Source organism: Pezoporus occidentalis, unplaced genomic scaffold (genome assembly GCF_034315485.1).
Source record: "Pezoporus occidentalis ecotype Australia unplaced genomic scaffold, CSIRO_AGI_Poc_V1 ctg211, whole genome shotgun sequence".
Lineage (NCBI taxonomy): Eukaryota > Metazoa > Chordata > Aves > Psittaciformes > Psittacidae > Pezoporus > Pezoporus occidentalis.
The window spans coordinates 447,545-472,287 of record NW_026913976.1 but is presented as its reverse complement, the minus strand read 5'-3'; the positions used below and the strand labels follow the sequence as shown (position 1 = coordinate 472,287).

The window sequence follows — 24,743 nt, the reverse complement described above, 5'->3', positions numbered from 1 at the left end:
TCTCTCTATGACATTCTAGGGGAGCCCCAGCCTCTCTGCAACTGGGAATCATGTTACCCTTAAGTATATCAGCATGCGAATCAACAATCTGCTAGCATGTATCAGGGTGGCATGCAAAATAAAAGCAAATAATTTAGCCAAACCTCTTCTTGTATCCTGCATAGTTCCAGCAGACCTCTTCAGCTGCAATATAGTATCTCCTCTCGTTCCCTTTGCTACGCAGGTAATGTTCAGCAATGTTGTCTGGGTTACGTTGTTCATTGATATTCACTTTTGGGTCTGTCATGTATGGGTCATCAAAGGTCACATAATGATACTCATATTCACTACCTGATGTTTCCTCGCTGTAATATCCTTCCATAACATATTCGTATTCTCCATTTTCTTGGGGAAGCCCAATCGTGATCGATGGCTTAAACTGCCGTGGGGTGAGTGTGTAATTTTGTGACTCTTCGTGCTTGGCTTTGCTCAGATGTGTATGGTTGGCCTCACTGGGTGCCTCTGTAGTGTTAGTGCAACATGGCAGTGTCGTGTGGTTGGTCTCGCCCAGAAACAATGTACGGCCATACTCTGCCATAGAATTGATGGTTTGGGGGGGCTTTTTACTCCTTGGGCTCATCAAGTGGTTCACTTTTGGATATTCCTTTTTTTTCCTTCGGATCTTGATAAAGGTTCCAGAGGTACTCGAAGTATCATTCTTGTTCTCCTCCCTTCCTTTCAGAGCTGGGTGCATGTGGCTCCCTTTCTGGTTTTCTCCTGTTAGATGCAAGAACCCCTGAAACTTCTTCATATGCTTCTTACTTATGAATGCTGTAACATTCCTGCCATGACGATTTAACTTACCACCCACAGATTTATCTAAATTTGCCTCAAATCCCAGACTCCCCTTTGCAGACACCAAATTCCATTCCTCATTTGTTGTTTTAGATAAATATTTCCCAGACCTGGGCAATGATGCTTCTAGTAAGTTCTTCACTAAAGCAGGGCTGGAATTAGGCCTTATATTGCCTAAAGAAGTGTCTGCTTGTTTATCTTTGGATAGCTTGGGTTCAGAGAGGTTGGATGCATTAGACCCATCTACAATGAGGTCCAAACCAAGTGTCAAGTTAACATCTTGCATGGCATTTTCCACCTTGGTTTCTTCTTCCAGTTCATCATCATAATCACTTGGAAGTTGGCCAGCTCCCACTATCTCAGATGTGTTCTCTGCATTATGCGCAGAATGAGGTATACTTGTCTTGTCAAAAAATGAGACATTTTTATTTCGTACATGATTCAGAAGGGCAGTCATCTTCTGGACAGAGTAAAACTTGATGGCCAGCAAGTTTCGCCTTTTCCTTTTACTGTTAATGTTATAATTTTCTGTTCCTGTGCGGTCTTCTTGATTCTTTTCTGAAAAAAATTTGCTGTGATTCCCATCACTTGGAAACTCTTCTGCAACATTCATTTGGCCTTCCCCATTGCTCAGCGAGAGCTCATCTGCAGCCATGTTATTACTGTGATCTATTTCATAATTGCTTTGGCTTCTATTCTCAAATACCAAGTCAGCCTTCCCATCACTTGTGCCAGCCAAAAATAAATCCTCTTCTGCTTTGACTGATGTGTGATTTGACTGGAATGTTTCAGCCTCAATTAGGGGAAGAGGAGTGATAAGAGTTTCTGAGAACTCAGAGGTACTTGTGGATTCACTACTATATAGAGCTGTCAGACCTGAGCCAGCTGCCACCTCAGAACTCATGGCATCAGTGCCTTCATACTGCTCCCAGGCCAGTGCTGTAAGGTTTTGGGTTTCTTCATTGGCTGTTGCTTTCCTTAAGCTTCGGATGGAGTAAAAGGAAGCCAGGTAATCCTGATAATCCAAATCTTCCTTATCAGTTTCTTCTTCTTGCACATCATCCTCAACTGAGGTGGAAACAGCCTTTTTATCAGTCTTGGTGTAAGTGAAATCCATAACATCAAACATGTCATCTTCCTCATTGTCACATCTGGCATCTCTGAATCTCAGCCTCATGCCTTTACTCATCTCTGGGCTACCCCAGGATGCTAAAAGCCAAGTACCTGCAATTGAAATAAAAGTGGTTTTCTAATACACAAGTAGTTATGAGAGGATATTGCCTACCATGTAAGTAGCAAGTTGCTGGGTTAGTTTCTACAGCACCTGCTATAGCAGAGTCCTAATCCTCAACTGAGATTTCCATTAGCTCTAACTGCTATGAAAAGGAATTAATAAATGTAAATAAATAATAGCACATATAAATACATACATCTAAGAGCTGGAGAGCTTCACAGATTAAGCTGTACCTAGGATCTGAGTTCAAACATAACCCATTAAAGAGACGCATGTGAAAAAGAGAGAAACAATGTAAAGGATCCTATGTTTATATCTAGATCTAAGAGTGGGATCTTCTGAGTGAAAATGTTCATTTTGCCCTGCCCTTAGTGTTGAATACATTGCCACACAGAGCATTCTGAACAGAACAAATATGTTCTGGGGCACTGTTGACAAACACAGTATTTTAAAAGCTTTTAAATGCACAAAGAATGATCTTTAAAAGAATAAAGTAATTTGAATTTTCAATCTGGACACAAAACATTAAAATGCCAATCCCTGGCATCTTAGATTAACCTAAAGGTTTTAATAATTCCTTCAAAACCTAGTCAAAAGATAAGTTCTCTATTTGAAACTAGGGTCTGCAGAGAACAAAGTACAATCTGTTTCCCTAAACAGCATCAAATTAAATTCTTTGCTCATTACAGCTTGCTTTTGGCACTAGCAGAAATGACTGAATAGACAGAATTAACAGAGCTTGAGAAAAACAGCCTTTTTCATTAAAAAGGTCCCATATGATTTTTCAGTGTTTATCAGGGTTTGAAGTGACTCGCATAGCTTCCAACAGCAAATTTATAAAACGAAACATGCCCTAGACGGAAAGAAAAGATTGCATACCAAAAATCAAGCAAAGGTAGACCTCATAATTTTCTGTAAGTCAGATGGAACGTTTATGATTCCTTAGTCTTAAACAACATAAAACACTTAACATACATTTATAACTTACAAGGTCTTGATGCAGTATGATCACCAAAAACATGCTTTGAGGACATAAAGAATTCATTATTTAAATATACAAAAGAAAAAAAAAAGAAAAAAAAGGATATTTTAAATAGGATGAAGATACCTCAACCCTGTGGAATTTAACTCATAGCCTTCAATGAGGATGAATCTCTGTCCTTTTGCAGGTAACTCCTTAAGTGTAGACTACATGGGTTCTAGTGTCACCTTTTCAAGATACAATATTAATCCTAGTTAGACACTGAGACGATGTATACCAATAGGCCACTGATGTGATTCAGTCAGGCAGACTTTGCTACTGCTAAATGACCACAAGGTGAGGGGTACTCTATTTGTCCAATCATGATTAGCATAATTTGGCAGTCTTGGCCTATTTTACCTAATTCAGGATGGACAAGTATGTGGCAAGTATGGGCATCACACAGTGGAGTTGGTACTGATTGTTTCCATGAACAATCTTAGAATTGCCTTGAAAAGATCACTGTTAGCCCCAATACTAGCTGTGAAGTGAAAAAAGCCTCTACAAAAAACACCTCAGTATAGAATACAATTATGCCATGTGCTAAATCTGTGTAGCCAACAAAACTCCATACACATCAACTGCTTTTGGGAATGATTCAACATTTTCCAGCACTGTGTTTACCTGAAAGGCTTTCATTCCTATTTAGATAAGTCCCTATAGACAGGGGATTAAAAAAATGTCTTAGAAAAGGCATCAAACACTGTAGTTTACCGCTTACCAACATTGTCCATTTCCACTGTGACCGATTCTCCACTCATTGGGAAAAGGTTCAACACATCTTCATATTTTCCTTGATACAAAAAAGAGTGCCCAGAAAGGCGAACAGAGACAAGCTCATCATGAGTGCCAGCACTGGAGAAGTGCCACTGAACCACACTATCTTGGCAAAATCCAAGGATTTCACTGCTGTCAGACACATAGCCATTTATTGCTAAAAGAAAAGTGAAATAAAAATGGTCTCAATATTTTCAGAATAAGACTTCTAACCTGCTGTTCTTTCATGTCAGTCCACTGAACTGGACTCACATTTGCATCTGGAAAGAGACTGACACAGGGCTGAAACCACAACAGCCTTGATGGTTTATTCTAGCTCTGGAAATAGTATCTCTAAGGCAGCAGGGTACTATGTGAAAGTTAAATAACCTTTGCCTTTGTTTCAGGGTCCAGAGCCAGCCTGGTCCCTAAAATATTGCATATTTCTGTACAGTGCCACCTGGGATGGTTAGAAGTTCAATGACTTTGGAGAATTCCCTGATTGTACTACACCTGAGAACAAGCAATCACTGAATGCTCATGTTCACATGAGCTTTCGCAATATTCAGCTTGACATGCCACTCACTGTGCATTATGTTTGAGTTATAGAACTTGGGATCATCCCTTTTAATGCTGGCGGGGTTGCTGCAGTAGTCCTTGATGTTATCCTCTATGTACCAGCTCTTATTTTCATTAAACACAGCAAACACTGCCTGCTGCTCCCCATCTGCCTTTTTCTGAAAAAGAAAATTGACACATCAGTTAATGCATTTTATGCGCAGAGGCATGTACGGATTCAATCCTACTATCTTTCTTACTTACTATATAAGCAATATAAGCTTCACTACAATTGTGGTAAGTGTGATCCAAAGGCTAAGCATAGAGTCAAGACTTCAAGGTCACAATGCTTTGCCATACAAGATTTCAATGGATGGGAAAGAAAACCACTCTCCAAGAACTTTCCCATGCTATTTGGGTTGCTCTGGGTTCAGTGATCACTGAGATTGCCAGTGTGAGTTATAACTGTTACAGATAGACACCAGCTCATATCTGAATATCTTTACAGTGCAAAGATATAATAGCAGCAGCAAAGTTTATAATCAAGTCTAGAAACAGACTTTCGAGTCAGGTTGACCTTTTGTTGAAATGCTGCTCTTGCTAAGAAAATCAGAAAATAATTCCTCTACTGCTGTGGACAGTTAGAGGACTGTTTCTTCAAGTAATTTCTTTAGGATCCTGTTGGTGTAATTGCTCTCTACATGACAGTTCTCTAAGGGGGGCAAACCCAAACTCACTGAAGGTCCAACATTATTACTAGAGTAAAATCTATCTATAAGAGGTTGCCAAACATGTTACCTGCACACCCTTCTGATTCAGTGCTTCACTTTTACAAATCAGAAGTGGGCCAATCAGTCCAGAGGCTATATCTCTCTCAATATCTACAGCACTATGATACAGCCTTGTAATACATTGTGCATCCTGTGCAGTGGGTTGGTCTGTTTTAGCAATTTTCCATTCGTAAATGTATGTATTCCCTGGTTCAACTCCTCTTCTCTGGGTGTCATTGCCTAAGGGAAAATAAGGAAGAACAGTAATGATACAAAATTAGAGCCAGATCTTTATATAACATCAGGCTGCACCTTTTAATGAAATTGGTGATGTCACACCTTTTTAAGCTACCTCTGAGGTAACTCCTGTTCAGCATGAACTTTTGTCTCTCTCTCCAAAATCACAAACAAGAACAGAAAACTAAGACACAAAAAAAGGGTATTTGTCTATAGTTTGCAGACAATACTTGTTTTCTCTATAAGGCAACACAACAGGTCAGCAGAGGCAGAGCACAGAACTGAGGTCTCCTAGTCACACGCATGCTTAGCCACAGCATAGAATCATAGAATCGTTAGGGTTGGAAAGGACCTTAAGATCATCAAGTTCCAACCCCCTGCCATGGGCAGGGACACCCTATGCTAAATCATATCACCCAAGGCCTCGTCCAACCTGGTCTTGAACACTGCCAGGGATGGAGCATTCACAACCTCCCTGGGCAATCCATTCCAGTGCTTCACCACCCTAACAGGAAAGAATTTCCTCCTTATATCCAATCTAAACTTCCCCTGTTTAAGTTTTAACCCATTACCCCTTGTCCTATCACTACAGTCCCTAATGAAGAGTCCCTCTCCAGCATCCCTATAGGCCCCCTTCAGATACTGGAAGGCTGCTATGAGGTCTCCACGCAGCCTTCTCTTCTCCAGGCTGAACAGACACAACTTTCTCAGCCTGTCTTCATATGGGAGGTGCTCCAGTCCCCTGATCATCCTCGTGGCCCTCCTCTGGACTTGTTCCAACAGTTCCATGTCCTTTTTATGTTGAGGACACCAGAACTGCACACAATACTCCAAGTGAGGTCTCACAAGAGCAGAGTAGAGGGGCAGGATCACCTCCTTCGACCTGCTGGTCACGCTCCTTTTGATGCAGCCCAGGATACAGTTGGCTTTCTGGGCTGCAAGCGCACACTGCCTGCTCATGCTCATTTTCTCATCAACCAGCACCCCAAGTCCTTCTCCGCAGGGCTGCTTTGAATCTCTTCTCTTCAAATCAATGAAACCCTGCACAACAGTTAATGGTATGCGAAATGTAATTCACAAATTCCTTACTTGTAGGATCCAGAGGATAATTAGCTCCTTCTGCATTCTTTGAAAGTGTCACACCATGGAAGTAAATGCTGTAGGGTCGACTGGCCTTATTTTTGAACACAACCTATATTGACAGGCAAAAATGAATTTAGTATTCAGCAAATCCTTGCCAGAATACATGACAAAAGCTTCAACTACAGCAGAATTTTCCTGATTTCAGCTCAGAAAGTGCTGGAAAAGCAAAGGGATGTCTTCAATATTGTCTGATTACATAAAACCCACAGTCTAAATGCTGTTGATACCCTGATGCTGGGTTTTGTAGAGCCTATTGAGTAAAGTTCAGCTTCTTACACCTGGTCTCTGGAAAATCTAAAAAGAACACTCATTTCTCCAGCTACGAGACACACATTACCTCAGGGAATATGAAGTCACTGATTAAAGTTCTTACGAACTTTAAATTTGTTGTCTCCCATATTGAAACAGATTTAAAAGCAAATCTTTTCTCAGATTCCAAGACCTACAGGGATATGAGAGGAAAAGGCAAAATGTCCTGCCTATTCCTGATGAAACCAGGAAAAAAAAACCAAAAAAAACCCCAAACATGCTAAACTCAAATTCAGTCACAGATTCATGGTAGCAATAAAAGGTCATGAAACTTTGCGATGCATCATTAAGTGACAACAGAAAGACAAGTGGATGTGACAGAGGGTGTTTCATTTCATAACTCCACGAAAGAACATTTAAGGATGAAAACTGAGTACCACTGTCTAAAACAGGCAGAAAAAAATAACAACATAAGGAATGAGAGGCCCAGGAAGCTTGGGCTCATGTTCAAATTTTTTCCATTTAGATCAATGCCAACATATAAATATGTTTTACAAAGAGTGTTAATGAAGTATGTTTATTTTGTAAAATGAAGTACCATTAGGAACCTATAGAGGGAATGCTGAAAAATTTAAGCTAAACACCACCACTTGTGATCATACCTTTTAACAGGGCCAATATTTATAACATCAGCTATATTTTTTGACAAAAAAAACCCCAAACAAATCAAAGTAGTTCTTTTGTATCTCTGCCCAACAGAAAATTACGCTATAGTATAAATAAACTCTGAATTTTTTACTTACTTTGACGTTGTCATGGAGCTGAGCTCTGATAATAGGGCCCAAGATTCCAGTTTCCTTGGGGCGAGGATTTTCCAGACGTTTAGTGAAGCTGGCATCAGTATATTGCCTAAAAATAGCCTTTTTGTACTTTTTACCTATGAGATTTGAGAAGTTGTCCAAGTGCTGTGCTTTATAGTGTCTTAAAAATAAAGAAAAAGACAAATGATCAACAAAACTTGAGTAGTGACATCTACTGGGATACAGAATTAGTACTCAAGCAACTGGCAGAAACCTCATTGTGTGAAAAAAAACTCAAACCCTAAACTAACCTAATGCTCTTTACCCCAAATTCTAACCTAAACTAGGTAAGAAGTTGCTTGGAACATTATTTCTGTTCTAGTATCAGGGTCAATTAGTATCAGAGTTTACATTTCATTTAATTGGGCATACATGCAAGAAAGAAACAAACTGAAGCAGCAGCTACATTTTCAAGATTAGATAGCAGAAATCACTGCTCTCCTTTAAAAATGGCATAGTTGAGCACAGAAAAAATAAACAATTTGCTTACAGGAGTAAAGACTCTAGGAGAGACAGGAACAGCTAACGTTAATCCCAGTCAAGCACCATACAATAAGCAGTGCTACACTTACTTAGGTTTAAAAACATAAGAATTGTTAATGCTGATAGCAATACCAGGATATTTACCAGGAAGTAACACAGAGTAACACAGTTGTTCTGGTCACTTGCATTTCAAAAGAAGTTACTGAACAGGGATAAACTCTAACTTTGAACAAAGAAGCACTGAGGTGGTTAAGTAATGCCATGAAATTAGCAGAGAAAGATATAAAAGCTTGCTCTATGCAGTCCAAGAGCAAAGATCATGCCAAAGAAGAAGGACTACTTAAAGTGTTATGTGAATGCTATATTCTATGGAGATATATGAAACTGTAACTCCATACAGGGTAAGACATTTGTCTTGTTCTGCTTAAATCCTTAAAGGTTCTTATGAACATCAGATTGTAAAGTTACTAGCGCTCTTGCAGTGGGGAAGTGAAATTGCAAATTTAACCTTACAGTGCACTGGCAGCATTATGTTTCCAAGCCTAACCATTCTATGATTCTATGACCTCATGTATGTTACAGAATTCCTCACATCAAACAAAACAGCCCAATATGCTTATTTATTATGACTTTTACTACATTGACACAGGTGTCATGCAGAGATTATTTATAGACACCTCTCTTTCTTCTGTTCCCTAAACAATTTATTGTACTGAACTTTAAAAACTTTAATTCTCCAGGAATATTCCCTCCCTCTCTTTGCCTTTCTCTTAAGGATTGTTTCTTTCAGCAGAATTCACATTTAAAAGTAATTTAGGAACCAGGCTTGTATGCTACTTAAGGCATTCCATAAGTCATTTTCTTCTTTTGGGCTCCCCATTAGAGGCAAAAGAAGGTGTCCACTTTTGGGCTCTTCAGGAAAGAAAGCCATTGACAGTGTGGTGAGAGCCTGGTGGAGGGCCACCAAAGTGATCGAGAAGCAACAACAGATGACATAGGAGCAAAATCTCAGCTTATTCAGTCGTACAAAGACACAGCTAATGGGGCATCTTCTTTTTATCTTCAACTATCAAATAGGGGATTATAGAGAAAACAGAACCAGATTCTTCTCAGAGTTGCATAGTGAAGAGATAAGACACAATGGACACAATGTACAACATTGTAAGTCTGATCAGGTAAAAGCAAAAACTTTTTCACTCTGAGGTTACAAAGGTGCCCAGAGAAATTGAGGAGTCCCCACCATTGGAGACAATGAAAACTTGACTGAATATGGGCCCTGTGCCACTTTGCTGTTGGGTCCCCAGAGGCCCTGTCCAACCTGAATTATACTGTGATTTCATGTTAACATTCTGTAATATGTTAGAAAAGTACTATTTTACCTGTCAAGGCTGTCTGGAATATTTGGGGCATAATCCCAAGTAACTTCTTCTGCAGCAATGAAATATTCCCAGCTGTTGACCATAAGACGTTCTTTATAGGAGAGACGACTCTTCTTCACCTCTTTGTCCCCACAATCTCTTACAGTGAGGTAACCATGCATTCCAGCTGATTGGGAAGAAACGGTACCACAGTGATTTTCCATTTTATGAACTCTTACCACTTCAACTCATTTCTCTTTTCTTTAGCTAAGTAAGGCTGTCAGCATGTGTTTGTTCACCTGATTACCATCTTTTCAGGTTTGAAAGGGCTGAATCCATTTAGACTATATATAAGATGTAAGCCTTCCAAGGATCCCATAGGAATCAAATGGAATAGAGAAACTATCTCAACTAGCCCTCTTTAAAAATATCAGCTCAATAGAGAGAAAGCTATTCCCTCCTACCCTGTTTGGGTTCCCCCCCCCCCGCCAAGACATGCCTTCCAGCTCTTGTAAGAGACATTTCTCTCATGCTTTAAAACAGAATTCTGGTCACTGCCGAGGGATACCCACTTTCAAATGATGAACAGCAAAACATTTTCAACCCATTGAGTGGCCCTCAGCTGTTCCCCAGGAACAGGTGGTTCCTTAATCATTTTATAACAGCTCAGAGAGACTTAAGACACAGGAGTACTGATTCACTATTGCTCTGTGATCTGCACACAGCAATAAAGCAGCAGATAAAAGTGCCTTTTAGTTCATTATGCACTCTTCATTCCAACAGAACGTCCTGGTCTCCAGTGGTTTCTGAGCGAAATAACCACCATCTGAAACGCAGTAACGGTACCATTGCAAAACAGCAGAAGCCAATTGGGACATAAAGAAGAGAAGGACAACTCCACAGTTGCCTCATAAATAGATGTTCCCTTGCCTTGCAGGTGCTTCTGGACAAGAGAAGATATGAGCCACCTTCCTTCCTCAGTCACTGTCATGTTTACTGTGGTTGATGCTCCTCCCAGTAGGTTAACATTAGAAACTCGTCGTTGTCTTTGCTCCATGGACTGGCCATTGATATGAATGGAGAAAATTTCTGGCTTGGAACTCATTCCTATCAAATGCAAGCTAACGTTGTCATATGCACAAGCTTCCAGATCTGAAAGAGACACCAGAGTACGATTCAGAACACAGACAAATCATGCAAGTTTCCTATGCATACTAGGTCTATACTGAGGCTTTGCTCAAAATATTAAAAAATAAATATCTGACTCCTGAGTGTTTGTAACAAGAGGAAGTTTCAGAAGCTTGCCAACGGAACAGATACCAAAATCCTCTACGTCAGTGGAAGATAGGTGTTTAAATCTTATATGCAAATGACAACCTCAGTTATAGTGAGGTGGGAAAGAAGGAAAAACACCAAAAGTTTATTTTGGAAAGCTGATTTATTTGGAAAGCTGTCCTTATTTACAAAAAAGAGGAGGAGAAAGGGGAGAGGAAGGAAAGGGACTTAAAACAGTCTTTTGTATTTGCTCAATGGACTGGATAGAGATGTGAAAGTAGCTGCTTGGGAGAACTAGGGGAAGACACTAGTGAAAGAACAGACTCAATAGAATAGTTGGGGTTGGAAAGGACATTAAGATCATCTAGTTCCAACTCCCCTGCCGTGGGCAGGGACACCTCACACTAAACCATCATACCCAAGGCTCTGTCCAACCTGGCCTTGAACACTGCCAGGGATGGAGCATTCACAACTTCCTTGGGCAACCCATTCCAGTGCTTCACCACCCTAACAGGAAAGGACTTCTTCCTTATATCCAGTCTAAACTTCCCGTTTAAGTTTTAACCCGTTACCCCTTGTCCTGTCACTACAGTCCCTAATGAAGAGTCCCTCCCCAGCATCCCTACAGGCCCCCTTCAGATACTGGAAGGCTGTTATGAGGTCTCCACGCAGCCTTCTCTTCTCCAGGCTGAACAGCCCCAGCTTTCTCAGCCCATCTTCATACGGGAGGTGCTCCAGTCCCGATCATCCTCGTGGCCCTTCTCTGGACTTGTTCCAACAGTTCCATGTCCTTTTTATGTTGGGGACACCAGAACTGCACACAATGCTCCAAGTGAGGTCTCACAAGAGAGGTGCAGGATCACCTCCTTCGACCTGCTGGGCATGCTTCTTTTGATGCATCCCAGGATACGGTTGGCTTTCTGGGCTGCGAGTGCACACTGAAGCTGGCTCATGTTCATTTTCTCATCAACCAACACCCCCAAGTCCTTCTCTGCAGGGCTGCTCTGAATCTCTTCTCTGCCCAACCTGTAGCTGTTCCTGGGATTGCTCTGACCCAGGTGTAGCCCATTACAACCTTCCTAGTCTTCCCACAAGGTAACTGACTTTCCACTTCCAGGAAGTTCTTCACTTAGTATGTTCTAAATGCTGTAAAACCAGCAGTTCACTTAAACACATCACTCTTTCCCCATCAGCTGAGTAAAAAAGGGAGGCATTTATGTTTTTATAGTTAGTAACCCTGTTCTTTGTGCAGAACTCTTCTTAGACATAATCTTGTTGTTCTTATCAGCAATGACTTCCTTCCAGCAGCACAGTTTCTCTTCTAGGGTTTCGATGCTTACAGACATGTTCTAAAAAAGGCTGTAATCCATGCCTCCACATTCCTGTTCCCTTGCACAAAAAGCAAAAGGTAATACTCAGTCTTCATCAATGTTAGTTTCCTTTCACATTAGCCTGAATAGTACCTGGTAATGTTCCATCAGTATAGCCATTAATTGTGTACTTGAGTGAAGCTGATTTTTGCCAACTCTTGTTTTCATCAAACACACCAAACATGAGTACATACTCCTTATCGAAAAGTTTCTGTGACCCATCCTCATTTAGGCTTCCTATGATGAAGAAACAACAGGTCTTGGTTTGAAGCTTAAATAAAGCAGTTTACATATCAATGTAGTTGCATCAATACGTATCTAATGAGCTTGCTTCACCTGTTAGTATGCACTGGCTGTACCTGACCAAAACAAGACATTAATGATGCTTATAAAGTAATTTTATTTCTGAACATACTTTTGGATTGGGTAATCATGAAATCAAAAGTCTGTAATATTCCAGAGGAGATTAAACACCATGCAGCGAATTGTCTCAAGACTATTCTGGCAATATGTTGTAGGGATTGCCTTAATGAATGGGAGTGTTAAAACAGCTGTCTGTCCACGATCAGATACTGGTCAGTCTTTTGAGACTGCGAGGCAAGGAGAAGGATGATGGCACAGTCACCTACAGAGCAAACACTGCCTTTTCAAGCTATACTGAGGTCATCAGCTCCTTTAAAATGAATAAAGCCAACCACTCAGCAAACAATGTTTACATAAACTTTGACAAATACTGCTGAACTAGATCAGTTATAAGAAACATCTAGTTGAGTTTGTGATACAGATGTGATTTCTATCAACAATTATAATTAATCCTGGACATGCCACACAGAACAAGTGCCATTTTACTGGTTCTTTCTGTAGACTGCTCACATCAAAAACTTCCATTTGCTACTTTCAATACACAGTCCAGGACTAAAACAGATGTTGTCCTGAACTGCATGAACTAAAAATTTGGGAGCTTGTTGATTATTCTACTTGCGAAGAGACACTGGCAGTGGAAGCAGTTATCGTTAATGTAATCATTCTTATTTATGAGAGGCTCTAGGGCAAGAAATTTAAGGCCATGTATTTAGCAGTAAAGCAAGTGAAAATGCGACCAGGTCAGGCAAACGTATCTAACAGTAGCACTCTCTGTCCATTCTATAAATCTAGGATGGATCTGCATGAAAGCTGGCATTTAAAAACTTTAACATCAAAAAGAAATGTTAAAAAACATTTACTGTACAGTGCATGTAAAGATGTGGAAAGGAAAATAATATATCTTCCCCATTATCATACAACCTTATTAAGAAATGAAACTATGCTACTTTATAGTAGGCTTAAAGCATTTCATTACCTTTCTTACAGATAAGCAGTGCCCCAATCAGACCAGAGTTAAAATCCATTGCCATGTTCTCATGAGAATAATATGCATAAGTAAGACAAGGAAGGTCAGCTTCTCTTGGACCAACTTCTTCTGTTATATCCCACACATATGTGTAGACCTGGCCTGGAAGCACAACATCATCTCGTTTTTCTACAGATGATGTTCGGTCATCATACAGGGAGCCTGCCAAGAAAACAGTCAGTAGAGTGGCATGAAGACAAAGAGCAATTAAAGCACCTGGAATATTCTCTGACAACCAGTTCATAAAACCATTGGGCAGACTAGCATTGCCTTGCTGCCTCAGACCTTTTGTGCATTGAGCATCCAGGCGGCAGTAGTGGCTCGTATGTATACCTACCATATCCAACAAATCAGGAATATGACAAAGGTGAGACAGAATCCTAGGTGCAGAAGGCACATTATAGTGTGCCTTTTATTATAAAGATAGTCAAACTGAACTGCTTATCCCTTGCAATAAGATGTTCTGTTCAACTCCATGTTACAAAACTTTTTTTTGTACCAACACAACAAAGCCTTTAATAAATTTGTGAACTGTAGGTCAGCGCTCCAGCTCAGCACCCAGGGCAGGGCAATCTAGGAAGTATGTGAAAGCTCACTCTGTGCTAGTCAATTTGGTCACAGTTTATGATCTCTTTCTGCTAGTTTCATGAGGGTTTCAGGAGCAAAACACCACAAAGCTGAGAATGAAATGCTGAGTATCAGAACAACATGATCAGCACTGTTACCTGCCTTTATCAATAATGCCCTGATGTAAGCTATTGCAAGGGATTTGGAAAAGTTGTGGGTTTGTTTTTTTTTTTAGACCTGTATTTAAGAGTTTTCATGTCCGGAAAAAGAGTATTTTGCAGTTACATGGGGGTTGGACCACATGACCTCCAGAGGTGCCTTCCAACCTTAACCACTCTGCGATTCTGTGAACACAGGCAGTTGGTCAGGAGACTGTGCATGTCAGATGAAACTCGTATTTCTGGTGTTACACTGATGAACAAGAAAGGAGCTAACAACAGGTGAAGTTTTAATCCAGGATCAACAGACACTTGTGTTACACATATCCTCAAACACTGGTCTGGGCCCTTCTCAATATTTCATGTAGTAGTCTGAATGTAAATGAACAAAACACAATTTTTTTTCTAGTATTTACCTTCTGCATTTTTGCTGTACACTATGCCTTGGGGATGAATACTGACCGGCTTGTCAGCCATATTCTTAAGATGAACTACTAAAGTATCTCCCACTTCAGCATGCAGAGTTGGTCCCAGAAGTCCTGTAGTTATTCATGATAAAGAAAATGTAAGCAAAACAGTGTGTTTAGTGAAATTCAAAGTTTTCTCCTCCCAGTGAGGGAACATGAACTCTCAAAGTACAAGTTGCTAAATTAATACTGGCAGAGAATGTATCACTGCAATGAAGATTTATGCTTAAAAAGGCATGTGGGGATTTAAAACCTGCAGACTTACAGTCAGGAATGTTATAAATTGTGTATCTGGCAAAGAGCACTTAGAAATCACAGGAAAATGGTAGATGTAAAAAAAAAAAAAAAAAATAAATAATTATTTCCAGATACAACAAATTTATCAAAAGGCTCATGTTGAGCTTCACTGGGAATTTCTAGGAATCATTCACACACAACTAACAGTTTCAGAAGGCAGACATTTTATAGTTTAAGAATTCAGGGAAAGGCATTCAAGAACATTTGAGTAGCAGTCTCAGTGCCAGAGGTCACAGAACAAAAAGATCTTTCAAAACCCGTGTTACCTAAAGTAATAAAAATTCCATGCTGCAAATTTATTGAGGCATTGCCTGCTAAAGGCTTCAAGAGGGTCTTTTATCCCCATGTTGCAAAAATAAGCAATGGAAGAGATACGCTAAAACAACGTTCATCTTATTTGCCTCTTTTCTTGTAAACCATTTAGTAACTTTCTTTCTCTGAAAAGAAAAAAGCAGTTTCAGGTAACACCGGAGAACAAAACTGGAAGGAATCAGATCACAGATTAGGTCTTTCAGGGTAACTTGTAACCAGCCTCACACACATACACATACACACACACACACACATTTACTTTGAAACCGAAATCTGAACATCTAGTATCTGAAGTTATATTATCTATTAATAGCAAACACAGAAACACTATATAAGTACTCTGCATAAGTACCAGAACACAAGTACTATATTTATGTAGGGCATAAGTAGAAGAACTTGCCTCCAACCACTTAAAGTATCTTCAAGCAGTAACAGATGCAAAGTCAAGGGGACATCTTTCACACCCAACCTTACAGTTTTTCTTTTCCTTTCCAACAACTCATCAGAAAATGTTTAGCCTTAGGCCTTACGCTCACTCCATGGGAATTTCTAGTGTCACCACTGTGACTGTGCCATACCTGCCCAAATGCATGCTGAAAACAAAGGGAGCAACTTTGTATCATGCAATTAATTTGCAGATAGCACTGAGCCTCTGAAAATCCAACCTCTCTATGTCCTTTGAAAGCCTGGTGCACTGCAGTGACCTCATCCCCTGTGCCTACTTGGTTTATGTGAAAAACAGTGAACACAAAAATACAAGCTTGTAACCGGCTTTATAACAAGCAACAAACATACTCAGACATTTCCTTCCTGTTTACCTGCAAATTTCTTTCCTGGCTTTTCTTTCTTAAAATCCACTTCATATTCTCTGTAAGAAATTTTCTTAAACACTGGATCTGAATGTTCTAATCTGAAACCAAAGAGTTAAAAAAAAAAAAAGGAATTAAAAGGACAAAGACTCCCATTGCTGTTTAATAGCTTATCTCAGAAAACAAATCCTGGAATCAAATTTAATCACTTGCATGTTTTGCTGAAGGCAAGGCACACAGTCCGACTCTTTGTAGTGTCTTCCCCTTTCTTTCTTACTCTACTCAATCTATGATGTTAACGAGGTAAGCCACTTCACAATGGACATTCGATTACAGTACCTAGCACACTTTACCCCTGATTTTGCTGATGGTTTCTATAGGTCCTTTTGATTCTGAAGATGTCTTTGTTTTGTCCATTTAAGACACAAAGATGTCTTGACCATGACATCTTAACCTAAAAAGCATCTGCCAAAACACAGTGAAAGAAATTGGATTTCTATTTACTCATCCTCATGCCTGAACTTTAAAAATCACCACAAAGATTCTACAACAGCATTAACAGCAAGTTCCTGTTGCAGCAATGACCTTGAAGGCAAGCACAACACTGTTCCCTGACAACTACAAATCTCACAGCAAGTCAGAAAATTGCTTCTTGAGAAACACTGCAAGCAGACCATACACCACTTCCCTAGAAAATATTTAGGCAAGCAGAAGGAAAACAGCACACAGTACTACTAGAATGGAAATTATGATGAGAAGAGTGCTGGAGGGATAATAGCCTTTCTCATTTATTGGCTGATTTCTTACAGTATGTATGATGACTGAATCCAACAGTAATCCCACTTGCTTTTTTGCAATGCCCCCTCAGGCACATTTGACAGTAGGGAGCTGATGGGCTGCTCAAGCACAGAGAGGATGGGCAGAAATAACACAGCGAACTTGCTTCAGTGACATCCAGGGCCCATAAGGGGGAGACCTCTTTTTATAGGGGTCTTTTGTAAATCCCTCTGCAACACTGACACCAGAAGTCGGGCAGAATCAGCTCATGTACCAATTCATTCCCCTCTCTTTAAAGACACTGATGAAATTTAGTTCTACTCTTTAAGAAGGCCCCAATTCACAAACTTCATTGACAACTGTTGCCCTAATGTGACAATGTTCAACAGAACATGCCATAAGACTATGGGGTGGAAGAGGAAATTGATCATCAGCGCCAATTGTATAGCTAGAAGGAACAAAGCGTGTAGCTTGCTAACACTAACACTTTGGAAATCTCAGGCTACACAAGCAGGTCTAATTACATAACTTTTGGGAACAGCAGCAGAAACGCTGCAAGCACAGACAATACATTTTCATTTTGCTCTTAAGTGTCTTATAAATACCACTTGCATGTGGTAGCAAATCTTTACACAGATAAGACAACTGACTCTAGAAGTGTCTTCTTCTAGCCTGTATGACTGGAAAATTAAGGAAATAGTTCAGGAAGAACCCATTTTCTTTTCAGCTTCAGTTATTTAGAACCAATGCAGCAAAGTACCAGATTTCTACACTGTATTTAGATGTTCAGCTACTACTGAAATCAGAGCAAGTTACATAGCCAGCTGCCGCAGCGAGCAGCTTTGTGGCTTGGGGATCTTTGTTTGAGGGTGGGTTGTTGTTTGTTTTTTTTTGTTGCTTGTTTTTGGCTTTTTTCCCCGTTGTGTGGTTGGTTTTGAGTTGAATTTCTGTATGTTCTACAAAGTTCATCAGACCCATTTAGGATGTGACTTACTCTCAATACTTAAGAGAGCTATCTCAATAGGCACTGTGTATGAAAAACCCTAATCAAGAGTTTCAACAGTCTATACACAATGTGATGTTTAATGAAACAGCAGCTGATGCTTGTATCGATGCATCCAGTGCAGATGAGAATGAAGTTCTAACTACTAAATTCACGTGCCCAGGTCAACACTTAAATGGCATTTGCCTTCACATTAAAACATATTTTCTTCTGTCTTGCCTGTTTGACATTATGCTTTTATAATTTGTATTAAACTTCCAAGTGGAGTTTTAGAAATCACAGAAACTTCATTTTAATTAAGTGTTGAAAAAAGGATAGAAAGTCTAAATCTGAATTGGAAATGTTCTTTCTGTAACATCCAGAAATGCAATACATATTAAAAATAAAAATAAAAAACACAAACTGAACCATAATGAACAAGCCATCCACTAATATACAAAAATCCAATAGTTCCCAAATACACTCTTCAGTGTAGTAGAACAAGTAATTTGTATCATTTCATGCCACTTCATGGACAAATAAAAGCTATGTATGGTAACTACAGTGACCACAGCATAAAAATGAAGCCTAATTTAAACAGATTTCTAAATTACATCAAGTTCCATCATCTGTAGCATTGCACTTGCAGTGTTTACAATCTTAATGATAATAGTGGCAATACAAGTAAGATATTTATATGCTTGATTGGCATATGCATGTAGGCTGGACATTCCGCAATGGTGCCTGGAAAAAAAATACTTAAGTTCAGCAATGCCTGATCCTACACACTTTACCAGCAGAACTCAGGATAGCCATTCCACAAAAACTACTGAGCAACTCAGAAACAACATAGCTAGTTCCAAAGTTCATTGGGCTCTGGTTTAAGTGAAAGTGATAGTATCCACAGTGGAACATATTTATTCCTTCAGCAAACTCTAAAGTCTGAAAGCTCTCGAAATCTCATCAAACCATGGCTCAACTTAACATTGGTCAAAATCTATATGCCTAAAACAATTACATAAAAAATAAAAAACAGAACAACCCAAAACACACATCAACCCACAAAAAAGATGACACAGCAAGCCCTGGAAGATACTTTACAAAAGTGCTCTGAATACATAAAAGCAATTCTATCCACTAATGAAAAGTAAAAAGGAGCTTTTAATACTTCACTGGCTCCAGCCCAAATAATGCTGTTTAAAGTCACACAAGTTTCTCTGAAGTCAACAGATCAGGCTCTAAAGTCCTCCTGGGCTCTAGAATCCCACAGGAGATGGCAGAAAATACTTTCAGTCACAAGAGAGGGCTAGTTTCATCGTCATTGTCCTGTACTTTGTTACCTGGACTTTTCCTCAGGTTCCGGTTTGTAGCTCCAGCTAGTGATCTGAGCAGCTATATAGTGCTCCCTGACCTTCACTGCTCCCACCACATGCTTCTCTGAGTCTGGCCACCATGAACCAAGCAGAAGGAAGAGAAAAAGGCACATGCAGTGGAGTGTCATGGTACAGATGCCTGTTGATGCTGGTCTGGAAGACAAGGCAGAAACCACTGCTTTTATTGCTGTTGCTGCTTCTAACTTCCCCTTAGAAATGAAATATTTGTGATGCAACAGGGTAACAGCATTTGCTATGTTCAGGTCATTGCTCTTCACCTCTGCCTCTCCCTTACTGACCAGGATCCAGTAGAGATAAACTGTTTAAACTACCTTCCTTCCCCTCCTCCACACAATCTTCAGTGAGAGACAAGCACCAAGAAGAAGCAGCTTCAGCCCCACTACAGGCTGTGGTTGAGTCATTGTCTACTGAAGCAGCAGGATATCAGAGGCAGAAGCAATCACTTACAATTAGAGGATGTTTGACTTGCACGGTTTGGAAGAAGAGGGGCATATTTTCTATCTTCCAAGAAAACAGAAACCTGGCATGGCTGGCAGTGATGGAAATTTCCCAGTTAGATGCTGCATCTCCTAATAAGTGATTCCCACTTAGAAAGCAAAACGTTGAGAGATTAGGTGTGAGGACTAGAAATGGATGTAGAACTAAATCTAGTTCAGCTCACCTTATACTGCATACTTGTAATAGTAAGTAACTCTTTCAAACACGGCATCAGCTTGTTTGGTTCCCACTACACTCTTAAGTACCTCAGGTAATGGATAATGAACAGACTTCTCAGTGGAAGCTAATAGGTCAGCCTGAAGACCTGCCCGTAGTGAGAACCCATCTAATGTAGTCTTGATTAGAATCTGTTGACATTTATCCAAAAAGAAATTATTAGGAAAATATCTTTTGATGAGCTAATTACCAGTGTCAACTGTATCACCAAAAATGTTTCCCTGGTTTTGCCAGTGTTGAGAAGTTTGTCAAAACAACAAGAAAATTGTTGAGAGTGTTTCCTGTACACGGGGATTACTGGAAAAGCAAATATCCCTACGTATTTCTTCCTGGATAAAAGTTCACAACTTTTTCAATAAACAATTGTGATCACTTGGACAGCATAAGACTACAGACATCATGGAGGAGCTTCAAGGCAGCATACTGAACTTTAATTATCACCTTTTGTATGTATATGGAGTTAATCACTTGTTTCCGTGAGCCACTTTGACACATTATATATGAAATGGATGTAAACCCAAGAATCCAGCAACAATTAAGTTGGACCAGAATGCATGCACTGATACTGAAGAGAAAATCTTAGGTAAATAAAGTCCAATAGTATTTCATTACTAATGAATTATTGTTTTAAACAACTCACCATAATCCTTAATAAACTACCTCAATAATTTTAAAGTAAAATTTATGTTTGCCTCATTTTTTACTGTGGTCCCAATCTGGCTCAGGATCTATTTCAATGCTGGTGCTTCAGAGTTTGACAGATGCTGTGAAAATGCCTATAGTCTAGATTTCATGAAAGAAATCTCTGGGCAGATGGACAATTCCTTCCTTTGATCCACAACTGACATTAAGCAGCTGGTGCTGAAGTTCCTGGCCCACTCTGTTAAGCATAAACCATCTTCAATTTTAATTTAGCTTGTCTCATTTCCAGGTCTTCAAATTCATACAGAAGCATACAGAAAATATCATACATCTCTATCAGAACAGAAATTGATTTGTGTTTGTGTCCAACCTCTACCCACTGGGCTTTACAATGCTGTTCCTAAAGCTCCTTCCCATATAGGGATCTGAAGACCTTTTTGTATTCCTATGTGACTGGCTGCGGAGATGAAACTAAAATACACTTGAGAAAAGTTTTTCTGTGATTCTGTTGAATTAACTAAGTGTTTGAATTTTCCATTATAGGTAGGTTTTTAATGCTTACTTCTTCCCTGTAATAAAAGGCTAAAATATTGCAGGATAAAAGTTAATACCCAGAATACCTGCTGAAACCCCCTGCTTTGTGACTGTGAGCAAAGCTGACATCAGTTACTTCTCTTTTATCCATATCGATGAATTTGAAGGCTGAATTTTTGAGATTTCTTAGTAGGTGAGTCACACAGTACCATTCAAATGGTAAAATGAATCAAAACGCATTACATCAGTGAAATTACTTTTGTAAGTGTGGCTGATAATACTGACTGTTTTAAAGAAGAGCATAAAATTAAACTAGACATACTTTGCATAAAGCTATACTGATTAGCATGTATCACCCTTCCTTAATGCATTAAGAACAAGAAGTCCAATATTGGCTACTCCCTTATTTTGTCCTCTTCCTGAAATGAAGGAACAATATGAGATGGAGCTGCCTGAATTTATCTGGGTCAGCCTGCGGGCAGTGGTGTGTTTTTTGTTTGTGGTTGGGGTTTTTTTTGTTGGTGGTGTTTTGTGGGTTTGTGGGGTTTTTTTTTTGCATGTGTATTGTTATTTTTTTTTTTGTCTTCTTTTCTTTAAGCTATTGCACAACACTGAATCCTCCAAACTATGGGAAGTTTCACTGTGTTTTGAAAAATAGTATTAATAATCCAAAGACCTTGCTCCCTTCCATCTGACCATTAATTGCCAATATCTGCAATTATATCCTCTGACATGGTGAAAGTCTAATACATACACATAATATTTTAGTTGGCACTGATTGCCTGCAAGCTATCGCTACTAGTCACTTGACAAGTGATTACAGAATACATTCTTCAGGCTGAAGTTTTCCAAGACAATCTAACTTTATTGTCTATTCACAAATTTAGCCATGATCATCATCCTCACAACACTGCACATGCTGCAAATTTCGTATTTTATCTTCATTGCTTTCCCACATGTTCAAATGTACATTTGATTACATCTGGTCACCAGCAACATCAAACGATCTTGTGGGCAAAAGCCATGCATGGAGGAGCATGAGTCTAGTCCATACTGGCAAAACAATCTCTGCAGCACAATGAACAATGTCATTCCCAAAACAAAGTAGGAGCTTTGGGATGTACTACCGATATTAAAATGCCAAATGAAAATGAAGCATGGAAAAAGAATCATAAGCAACACTTTGTAACACTAAAACCAGGTCTAGGTCTTCATCTTCTAACTGGGGAAGATTACTGCCTGTCCTGACACCCAGTAATTATGGTCCTGATTCCTACATGTATCATGCTACATGCGAGAACATACTAAAAGAATATATTTCAGACTACTGCTCCAAGGCTGACCTTTAAAACTATCTATCATTGCCAGGTTTTTACCCTGAATAGCTTTGGCTGAGTTTAAGCAATCAAAAACAGACAACAGTTTAAAAAAAGAGCTGTAAAGTGGTGATTTGCAGCTGTCTGCAAATTACAGATTAGGACCCAGAACAAATTTGGTTCCCTTTCATCACAAACACTATCCTGAATAGTATCAGGCATCCATATCCTGATGGTTGCCATCAGGTTTAACAATTGTATTACAGTGACTGACTGAGAGGGAACTAGTATTGAGAAGAGTTGTAAAACAATTACTGAATTGGTTGCTAATAATGCCCTAGCACAGATCTTTCTCAAACACACAAATCAATGCACCATGTCCAACAAGCGTACTTTGCTTAGTGCAGGTCAAAAGGATTTCATAGGCAAACAAGGAGTTAATTATTGATCAGCAGCGAACACATGGTTCTGAAGTAGGTAAAAGACAGAGGGGACACTTACCAGACCTTCCAGGCACAACTTGGAACAGAAGCCACCAGATAAATATCTTCACTTCTGCAAAAGGGCACTAAAGCCAAGAAAGGTTAATTTGAAATGGCTCATGTTCTAAGTTTAAAATAGATACACTATGTTGAAAACCACAGAAGCGGGCAAAAAGAAAAGATGGCAGGAAAACTTAGACTTTCTTTCAGACAAGAACTTACTCGAAAGGAATACATATACGCACTTTGTACTTGATGACAGCTCATACAAGAACACATTCTGCAAAGCTGTTAAAGGAAAGCAGGCTCTGTAACTTGTGTGGTCATGTATATGCTACAAGGCAGTAAGAATGTAGAACAGCATTTCAGACTGCTTTGGTACTAAAGGCTTCAGAAGATGCATAATCATGTTGATTTAAACCTAAACATATTCACATGTTTTAAACCTCTTGGCTTTTCTTAGGAGAAAAGCAAGCGTCCTTGGCTTGAACTCGGTGTTTCTCCTGTCAATACATTTGCCAAAACCAATTATTTAGTAGGACCTAAAACTATTTGCACAGAAATGCTGAATTCAATAAACAGTTTCAGGAATAAAAAGAAAGCAATTTTCTAAATATTATAAAACTGAATTTCAGTGCTTTAACAAATTTGTCTAAAGACCACTGGTCTGAATTCATTTTAAGGAACAGAAGGAGAGGAGAACACACCAGCTTCCTCTCTTCAAAAGCTACATTAATAATATCTGACTCAAAATTTTGGCCTGACCCAAAATAAGCCTTCCCCCTCTCCACTCCACCCCCCACTGTGTGTTTAATTTTTGCCAGAAAATTTTCAGTTAGCGTCCACAAAGAATTTTGCTCATACTCTACACTACGCCTGTGTTCACTCCGTTTCAGTTTGTCTGCTTTATAAAGAGATATATTTATTTGCCCAGACTTGAAATGGACATGCTAAATCAGACCAGCTGCCCTCGTGCTAGGTCAGTCTAGCAGTATATTCAACGTGGCTTGCTTTCTGTAGAGAATAACAGTAGTAAGACTATCAGCGCCCGCAACACGATATTAACCAGGTGGTAGAGGATCACAAGAGTCTGCAGCTAGGAAGACTTCCATATTTTTATCATAAATCCCTGCTGGAACTGAAAGTGGATTATCAAAAAAAGAGAGCCTCTTATCAAGTCGCATAGATACCTACTTCCAACATTAGGTATAATGTCATGGATTAATTAACTTTTTCTTCCTTCATATGGTTTCTACACCCATGTTTGTTTGTTATTGTTTTTTTTTTTTATTTTAAAAAAGTAGACTTAGAATAATCTTTACAAGTTACTAGCAGAGAAGGTTATTTTCCAGTAGGGCAGCAGATAGGTATGTTTCAGGAAGAAAAATGAAATCAGTAAGCTTTTATTCATGGTAAGACTAAAATGCAGGTGTCCCTACAGCCTTTACAACACCTAGACAAACTCATGACATTCTAGCTCTCTAGTCATGGACCAGGCTGCTTGTTTGCAAGCTGGCTAAACAAGCTCCACTTTCCCACACCTAAAAATGAAGCCACAGCAGGCCAAAGTTGAAATTGCCCTCATTCTTTAACACTATTTCCACCCTACATTATTTATAATTTAGACTTTGATTAGACTTTTAGAAGGCCAAATACAGATATTGCTTGGAAGTTACTGCTGTACTTTCCTATGTTTATTTTTATTGAAAGAGGGTCTTTTTTTTTTTTGTTTGTATTTTAAAAGTATTTCATGT

The 24,743-nt window shown here is 39.3% G+C and overlaps 1 protein-coding gene across 1 annotated transcript in view; it reads right to left on the bottom strand.

Moving 5' to 3' along the window:
* Positions 1–19,893, bottom strand: part of F5 (coagulation factor V) — a 33,070-nt gene extending 13,177 nt beyond the window's left edge. Inside the window, exons 1-13 of the mRNA XM_062619493.1 lie at positions 19,248–19,893; positions 16,158–16,249; positions 14,680–14,802; positions 13,488–13,700; positions 12,242–12,385; positions 10,434–10,655; positions 9,525–9,690; positions 7,606–7,783; positions 6,500–6,602; positions 5,202–5,413; positions 4,432–4,582; positions 3,811–4,023; positions 144–2,058 (exon numbers count right to left, since the gene is read on the bottom strand). Coding sequence (XP_062475477.1) covers positions 144–2,058; positions 3,811–4,023; positions 4,432–4,582; positions 5,202–5,413; positions 6,500–6,602; positions 7,606–7,783; positions 9,525–9,690; positions 10,434–10,655; positions 12,242–12,385; positions 13,488–13,700; positions 14,680–14,802; positions 16,158–16,249; positions 19,248–19,408 — 3,893 coding nt within the window. The 5' untranslated portion in view covers positions 19,409–19,893. The remainder of the gene's footprint in view (positions 1–143; positions 2,059–3,810; positions 4,024–4,431; positions 4,583–5,201; positions 5,414–6,499; positions 6,603–7,605; positions 7,784–9,524; positions 9,691–10,433; positions 10,656–12,241; positions 12,386–13,487; positions 13,701–14,679; positions 14,803–16,157; positions 16,250–19,247) is intronic.
* Between the last annotated feature and the right edge of the window lie 4,850 nt (positions 19,894–24,743).